This window comes from Neovison vison, chromosome 8, assembly GCF_020171115.1.
Source record: "Neovison vison isolate M4711 chromosome 8, ASM_NN_V1, whole genome shotgun sequence".
NCBI classification, from domain to species: domain Eukaryota; kingdom Metazoa; phylum Chordata; class Mammalia; order Carnivora; family Mustelidae; genus Neogale; species Neogale vison.
Genome location: NC_058098.1, coordinates 14,572,904 through 14,581,802, shown reverse-complemented (window position 1 = coordinate 14,581,802; position 8,899 = coordinate 14,572,904). Strand labels below are relative to the sequence as shown.

At 42.9% G+C, this 8,899-nt stretch overlaps 1 protein-coding gene across 1 annotated transcript; it reads right to left on the bottom strand.

Annotated features, from left to right (window-relative positions):
- Positions 1 to 5,952: 5,952 nt before the first annotated feature.
- WFDC11 (WAP four-disulfide core domain 11) lies at positions 5,953 to 7,514 on the bottom strand. The gene is made up of 2 exons (XM_044262585.1): positions 7,418 to 7,514; positions 5,953 to 6,218 (listed from the first exon to the last, which is right to left on the bottom strand). The coding sequence occupies exons 1-2, from the start codon at positions 7,512 to 7,514 to the stop codon at positions 5,953 to 5,955; spliced, it is 363 nt and encodes a 120-aa protein (XP_044118520.1).
- Between the last annotated feature and the right edge of the window lie 1,385 nt (positions 7,515 to 8,899).

Below are 8,899 nucleotides of genomic sequence, written 5' to 3'. Positions count from 1 at the left end.
TGTGGTGAAAAAATAATGAAAACTGTTTTTCTGAAAATAAATAAATTGGAAAAAAAATTTAAAAAAAAAATAAAAAGAACAAAAGCCTCTGCATAGCAAAGGAAACAGTCAAGAAAACAAAGAGGCAACCCATGGAATGGGAGAAGATATTCGCAAATGACAGTACAGACAAAAGGCTGATATCCAGTATCTATAAAGAACTTCTCAAACTCAACACACACAAAACAGATAATCATGTCAAAAAATGGGCAGAAGACATGAACAGACACTTCTCCAATGAAGACATACAAATGGCTACAAGAAACATGAAAAAATGTTCATCATCACTAACCCTCAGGGAGATTCAAATTAAAACCACATTGAGATATCACCTTACACCAGTTAGAATGGCCAAAATTAACAAGACAGGAAACAACATGTGTTGGAGGGGATGTGGAGAAAGGGGAACCCTCTTACACTGTTGGTGGGAATGCAAGTTGGTGCAGCCTCTTTGGAGAACAGTGTGGAGATTCCTCAAGAAATTAAAAATAGAGCTTCCCTATGATCCTGCAATTGCACTCCTGGGTACTTACCCCAAAGATACAGATGTCATGAAAAGAAGGGCCATCTGTACCCCAATGTTTATAGCAGCAATGGCCACGGTTGCCAAACCGTGGAAAGAACCAAGATGTCCTTCCACAGACGAATGGATAAGGAATATGTGGTCCATATACACTATGGAGTATTATGCCTCCATCAGAAAGGATGAATACCCAACTTTTGTAGCAACATGGACGGGACTGGAAGAGATCATGCTGAGTGAAATAAGTCAAACAGAGAGAGTCAATTATCATATGGTTTCACTTATTTGTGGAGCATAACAAATAGCATGGAGGGCATGGGGAGTTAGAGAGGAGAAAGGAGTTGGGGTAAATTGGAAGGGGAGGTGAACCATGAGAGACTATGGACTCTGAAAAACAATCTGAGAACTTTGAAGTGGCAGGAGGGTGGGAGGTTGGGGTAACAGGTGGTGGGTATTGAGGGCACGGATTGCATGGAGCATTGGGTGTGGTGAAAAAATAAGGAATACTGTTAAGCTGAAAATAAATTTAAAAAAAAGAAATGGAGCTGTTTCAAAGAAATCAAGGTCTGTGAAAAGCATACCAGCATATACATGTGCAGATGTCCATGTGAATATCATCAAGGAAGTCAAACAAATAACATGCTCTTCAACCTTCTGCAGGAACATTTGCCTGAGCCTCCAGTGAGTGGGTGAGGAGGCTGGACTGTGCATCCTGTTCCCACAATCCTTTATTCATACAAAGGCATGAGGATCTCAGATCCTGGGCACCAGAATATTAAGAGGAATGCCCTTACCCACTGTCTGAACTCCTTGTTCCTGTCAAATAAACCAGAACAGATGTCCACAGACCTGCCTACTTTAGTCCCAGTGCTTGTGACCATTGAGGACCCAGAGCAGACCCCAGACGGCCCCCCTCTCTGGGTCCAGGTCTCTGATATCTCTCCCCTTGCCATTCTTCTGTATTCTCTCTCCTGCACCATTGCCAAGTCCTGGAGGCCCAGCCTCATTGTTGATCTGCTTACTGAGCCAGCACACCCAGGGGAGAAACTTCTCATGTGTGGTATCTCCCAATGCTAACCAGAACATTCCCCAGCCTGGGGTCCAAAGGGCCAAGTTAGACATAAGGCAGGTGGAGGCTAGACCCTGGTCACAGAGTAGGAGGCCCCAGGGAGGCCTCTTCTTAAACTTGACCCACCACCACCCCATTTCCCCCATTCTCCTTGTGAGGTTCAGATTACTGTTCCTTTATAAGGGAGAAAACCAATCCAAGGGAAGTTGAGTGACATGCTCAAGGCAAAAGAGAGTGAGAGGTCATGCTGTGGCCAGAAGAGGATGTTTGTGTGGATCCCCGTTTGTTCACAGTTCCTCCATTATGGTTCTTCCATTATGGGCATGAAAGTGAGTGCCTACCCTAACATTTAGTGTTACACTCCAGTCCAGGGCTTCCTACTGGGAATCAGTGAAGGATTGCCCAGAGGAGGAAATCTGCCTCTCTCAGGCCAGAGCCTCTAACCCACCTCAGAAGCATGCCAGGGCTCCTGGTATCAGAGGAACTTCTCTACCTCACCTTGGGCCTGCCCTTGGACCAGGAGACCTTAGGAAAGAGATTATGATCAACCAGCAGCACAGACATCATCAGACACACGTGGGCGGTAAGGACATGCTCTGCAGGAGTGGTCCTCACATAGCCTGACTCTGCGAGCGTCTTCCCAGGGCTTGGCCAGGCCCCAAACACCCTGGGAGAGACTATTAGGAGAGGCAAAGTTACCTGCCAGGGCCCACACAGGGAATGACCTCCCACATCTATGACCAATGCACCCTACCATGTGGGCACACCATGCTGCCAGCTGACCTATTGCTTGCCACTGGCATGAGTCCCTCAGATCATGAAATCTACTGGAAGCAGCTGGTCTTCTCCATCGTGATAATTGGTGTCTTGGCCCTTGTTCCATAGAGCTCTCTGGACACTCCACCCTGCCCCAGTGGACTCAGAGGCTACCCCCAGAAGGCTTTGACTGGGGGGAGTGCTTACCTGGCCAACACTCCATGTTCTCTCCTATGGAACAGCTGTGTGTTCCATGGTAGGTCGAGTGGAGGAGTCGGGACCCCTGTAAGGCCTTGACTCTCAGGATTCAAGGAAGGCAAGGAGGCAGATGAGGGAGCATCTGTAAATTCTGCCATGACCTGGGTGTCCAAAAAGCCTGTGGAGAATTGTTGATCAGGCTGGGCTATCTGACAAACATACGGCCTCATGGTTGTCATGGTTTCTGTGGTCATTTTTCTCTTCTCCTGCTCAGCCATGCTACTTCTCTATGTCAGTGCAAATGGGAGGACTTTAGAAGTATCTGCCATGTCTCATACACCATGATAATGGTCAACTCCTGCCTCATTTCCATCCTTTGGGTGACCTCATGCATCCAAGTAGGTCCATATTGGTGCCTTCACCTACCAAGTGTGCCCCACCACCGCCTCTGATAGTAGCCTGTGTCATAACAAACCCAGGGTGTCTAATTAAGGAAGTATTGGAAGTTAGCTTTAGGTGCTGAGTGCAAGATCTACCTTCAAGAAATGCCCATCCGCCCAAATATAATTAGAATGGGCATATGGGCATGACATGCAGGATTCAAGGAAGGCTCTATCCTGAGGCAGTTGTTTCTAAGCCTAAAATCCTACCATTAAAATTACATTCTTTAGGAATGTATACCCACCAGTGAGTATAGTGTCAGTCCAGGGTCTTAGCTTGGGAAGGGTTCACTTCCTGGAAAGCATTAGTGAGTGGGTATGAGAAGATAGAACAATATATGTGAGAGGACATCACGCATCTGATTTCTTTTTTTTTTTTTTTTTTTTCTAACAACGCAGTGATATTTTATTTTTTTTTTTTTATTTTTTTTTTCCCCAATTTATTTATTTTCAGAAAAACAGTATTCATTATTTTTTCACCACACCCAGTGCTCCATGCAAGCTGTGCCCTCTATAATACCCACCACCTGGTACCCCAACCTCCCATCCCCCCGCCACTTCAAACCCCTCAGACTGTTTTTCAGAGTCCATAGTCTCTCATGGTTCACCTCCCCTTCCAATTTACCCAAATTCCCTACTACTCTCTAACGCCCCTTGTCCTCCATGCTATTGGTCACGCATCTGATTTCTGAGTCTATTCTGGGTCACTGCTGCTGGGTATATGGCAGTCCCTTTTTAGGTGGATTCGGGTTTCTTTTATTGATGGAATGCTTTCTAGTTTTTAATATTGGTAATTTGGGGTTTTTTTAAAACTCCAGTTATATTTATTTATTTAGATTTTCTTTGTCCATCTTCTTTATTAACCTTTCTCTCATTGATTTTACTTTTTGCATTTTATTTGTGATCTCTTGTCTTCTTTTTCTTTAAGTTTAAATTCAATTAGCCAAGGTATAGTACATCAATCCTTTTTTATATAATTTTCAATGATTCATTAGCTGAATATTGTCTTCTTTCATTCTTCTTCAATGTCTTTTGTAGTTCAGTTGAATTTATTCTGTCTCCAAATCTTGTAACAATCTTTATTTCTGAAATGACCTTTAACTTTTTCTTTGATATTTTTGTTCTGCCCACCTCTTATTTCATGTCTTCCTGGATTTTTGATCACTTATGTGTGAGTTTTTAAATTTCTGATTCAAGGTATTTTTTTTCATCTGTTAAAATCTTTGTTTACAGATATTTATATAATTAAACTTGTAGTTGTTGTATTAACCTTCTCCCTGACAAGGTGTTTCTGGTGGGACATTTTTTTCTGCAGAAATATTTCAGTTTTCATTTGTTCTGTTTTCTTCAATAGTAGATTTATATTGAAGTTGTCTAATATTTTTCCATTAACTTTGTAATGTCTTATTTTAATAGACCAGCAGGGACAGTTTAATGCTCAAACCGTTCTAGGCTTTGGCCACTGGGAACCCTTCAAGGTTAGTTCCTGTTTCTCATTCTTTGACTTTATAGCATTTCCTTACTTTCCGACCCTAAAAGATACTATAGTCTCATCTTGTATTTTCTAAGCCTAGTTCTAGAATCAGCTATTTCTCCAAAAAGCCTTAGCCCACTTATTGGAGAATGATAATAAAAACCAATATCTGGGCTTCTGGTATGTTTATGGCTACTGTGGTATCACTGCTTCCAGGCATAGCCAGGAAATATACACCATGTGTAACTAATCCATGTACACACACTCTGTCTACTTCAGCTTCTGTCTCTCTGTATATATATATTGGGCTGAATGTAGGCTCATTTTGATGTCTCTGACTCAAATCCATTACCCGCAGGGCTCATCCTAGACTTCCATTTTGCTTATTTGTAACTTCTTTTCTCTTACAGTTAGAAACATGGCTTCTAACATCCCCAGTTATTTACTTATTTGTCCAGTCTTGTATACAAATTTATATACATCTTATATACATGTAAAGTCACTTTAGAATTTTTACCCAGGAGTGCCTGGATGGCTCAGTTGGTTAAATGTCCAACTCTTGATTTTGGCTCAGATCATGATCTCAGGATCATGAGACCAAGCCCCATGTCCAGCTTCGAGCTGGGCATGAGGCCTGCTTGGGATTCTCTCTCTCTCCATCTCCCTCTTCCCCTTCCCCCTGTTCATGCACACTTTCTCTCTCTAAAAAAAATTTTTTTTAATTTTTACCCAAACCATGTGAGAAACAAATTTACCAGAGACTTGCGCTCTGAAAAACCGAATGAAAGAGCTATTTGCCAGTTACCCACATTAAAATTATGTACTAAAATAAACTTCTATTCTCTGAAAAGCATGAAATTAGCCTATTGTTTCTAAGGTAATCAAATGAGGAAGCAATTTGGGGGTATAATATGGTAATCAAAGGTAGTGGGAGGGCGTTGAAAGAACCAAAATCCACTGCTGATAAATGAGTTTATTTGTCAAGGATTTGCTCTTGTCCGGCCCTCAGTGTGAATGGACTGGTGTCCTGCTGGGAGGTTAGGGTTTAAACCTCATGCAACTATTTCCTGCAAGACAGAAATGTTATATACTCAGAGGCTAAGGGAACTCTGAGGAACAAGCATTCATTTCCAAGCTTTATGTTACCCATCCCCACCAGACCCTGGGACATGAGTACTTTATGCAGTGCCAAGAATTGTACACTTCTGGGGTGGGGAGGTGGGTTTGGCTCATTGAACAGAGAAATGGAGACATTTGGGACCTGACTGGGTCCTAAGGGTTCATTGAAAGGTCTGACTATGGAGGAAATGGTTAGAAATTTGGAGAAAAATTGGGAAAAGAGAAAACGATTGAGTAATAAAATGAGGACAAAAGGCATTGATTATATAATGAAAGAAATAAAGTGCCCCAAGCTGGTGTCTTGGTTTATTCACCAGTGCTCTACTGTCCAGGCTTAGGGGACATTGTCTTCCACTATTTTTGTGCATAGGATTTGAGGAACCTCAGGCTTCTGTTTATGAATAACAGCATCTGAGAACCAGTAAAGACCCACACCCAAGTACATCTCCCAACTCACTTTATTTTTCCAGCAGATGTTCCCACAATAGGTCCAGCAGCATGTATAATTTTTGCTTACACATTTAAGGGCTCTAGAACACTTCTTGGTACATTCAGTGACACTTGGCTCTCCCCAGCATTCCTCAAGGAACATTTCATTCCCTGTAATTGACATGAGTTGGAAGATGCTGACAGGGGCCACATAACCAAGGTGGGAGGAGAAGTCCTTCATAAGCTTAACAGCCCCTCCTAGAATCCAAGCCCCACCAAGCCCTACCCAGGTATCCATCTGCCTTAGGAGAAAATCCCTGTACTGAACCTCCTCATTGCATCTTCCTAGATCTCTGTCTTTTCTGCTCCCATAGGCCTCTGGGCCCTCATCAAGCTTCCTGGAGATAGGATTCAGCATACACCCCCACACACATACACTCCTGTGTCCTCCTATAAAGTCTACGTTTCTGTAACAGGAGACCTCCGGGCCCAAGGCAGCCTCTAGCCTTGTTACCATACCTACTTCCTAGTGTGGGAAGCCACACCAGGGGGAATAAGGAACAGATTATCTCCCTTCTTCTGTTTCTTTTTTTTTTTTTTTAAAGATTTTATTTATTTATTTGAGAGAGAGAGAGACAGTGAGAGAGAGCACGAGCGAGGAGAAGGTCAGAGAGCGAAGCAGACTCCCCATGGAGCTGGGAGCCCGATGCGGGACTCGATCCCGGGACTCCAGGATCACGCCCTGAGCTGAAGGCAGTCGTCCAACCAACTGAGCCACCCAGGCGTCCCCCTTCTTCTGTTTCTTATTGACCCTGCCTTTAAGAACAGCTTTGCACCAAATTCTTCTCTCTCTCACCCATTTTCTTGGCACCCTCCACTGATTCCATTTTCTCATCATATGGCCCTCAACTTTACCCCACTAGAGACACATCTCGTGTCTCTTTTCTATCTTTTCATATTCTGAAAGATTTGCCACTGAAACTAAGGGTATATATATTAAGAAATCCCCCTACAGTACTCTCCAAATCACACACAGCTAAGACACAGAGCTTCTGGAAGTATGGAAAGATATGGTAACCTGACATGGAAAAATAACATATCTTTATAACTTATGGAATGTATGTAAAAGGTGGCAGGGCCCATTGCCACTTTCAAAGTTGGAAGAGGAAGCATCGGAGAACCTCCACTTGGACATTTCTTAGGTCTCTGTGCATTAACAAAAAAGTCTCTGAATCTCCAATAGGTGACCCAGGGAAAGTGGGTCCTGAGTCCTGAGTCAAACGTGCCAGACACAATACCCCTTCACTTGTCCAGGAAAAAGCACAATACCCTCCTTCCACAGGATGCCCACCCCCGGGTTAATCACCTACGGCTGTGTTTTTCCTTCATCACTCCCAGCACAGACGGTAACACCATACAGAGGAATGTCATGAGTTGAGGTGTCCAGAGCTTCATGATGATGACCATATATGTCTGAATATATACTGTCAGGATGTTTTTTTCCCTTTCCAGTTGCTGTTGGAAATTGAGAGATAGAAACAGAGTTGTGAGGCAAGAAGAATTGCTTATAGAATTTCTTTACTATTTGTCTACTTATTCCTCCTTGCCCCCACCCACCCAACAACAGGCACACACACACCAAAGCTGAACAATGGCTTTGCTGAAAGGTTTCTCTGTATCTCACAATTCCTGCCTTCCTTTTTTTTTTAATTTTTCATTTATTTTCAGCATAACAGTATTCATTATTTTTGCACCACACCCAGTGCTCCATGCAATCCATGCCCTCCCTAATACCCACCACCTGGTTCCCCCAACCTCCCACCCCCCTGCCACTTCAAACCCCTCAGATTGTTTTCCTGCCAGCAGGCCATGGATGTTAACCTGCACAGATTGTTTTCCTGCCTTCCTTTTATAGAAAAAAATTATTTTATAAATGTGTTGCTTTCCGTTGATGAAAAGATAATTCAAATCCAGCTGACAAAATTCTTAAAACACAGAAAAGTACAAAGAAGACAATGAAGTATTTCTGGTAATTCCACTATAGATTGGTGTATGTTATCCTATCTTCTATATGTGCACATAAAACTGAAATCATATCAGACTTGCTGTCTATATCTTTTTTTATAACTTTTTATTATGTTCATCACTATACAGTACATCATTAGTTCTTGATGTAGTGTTCCATGGTTCATTGTTTGCATATAACACCCAGTGCTCCATGCAAAACATGCCCTCCTTAATACCCATCTCCTTGTTGCCTATATCTTGACTTTTTATTTTAAAATGTGTAACATGATATTCAGGGTGCCTGAGTGACTCAGTCAGTTAAGCATCTGACTCTTGATTTCTGCTCAGGTCATGATCTCAGGGTCATGAGATTGAGCCCTATGTTGGCCTCTGTGCTGAGCTTGGAGCCTGCTTATGATTCTCTCTCTCCCTCTCCCTCTGCCACTCCCCCATCCACCTGCTTGAATGCTCTCACTCTTTCTTTCTCTAAAAAAAATTTTTTAACTTAAAAGTTAAAAAAAATTAAAAATGCGTAACAAGATATTAAAATTAAAGTTTTGGCCAAAACCTTTGGATAGCCCCTAAAATGAGTTTGTGAGACAGATCATCTGGGAGTTTAAAGAAAATCTGCTCAAAAATCATCTGCAAAAAATACCTCAAGTACCTGGCCATCTTCCACATTTAAAACAAGTCAGGGGACGCCTGGGTGGCTCAGTTGTTTAAGCGGCTGCCTTCGGCTCAGGTCATGATCCCAGCGTCCTGGGATCGAGTCCCGCATCGGGCTCCTTGCTTGGCAGGGAGCCTGCTTCCCCCTCTGCCTCTGCCTGCCATTCTGTCTGCCTGTG

Excerpts from the sequence above, each read along its gene's own strand:
- WFDC11 (XM_044262585.1), bottom strand. The coding sequence starts at position 7,514 with ATGGTCATCATCATGAAGCTCTGGACACCTCAACTCATGACATTCCTC. Across the intron at positions 6,219-7,417 it reads GATGAAGGAAAAACACAGCC|GGAATGAAATGTTCCTTGAG; the intron begins GTAGGTGATTAA and ends TGTCAATTACAG.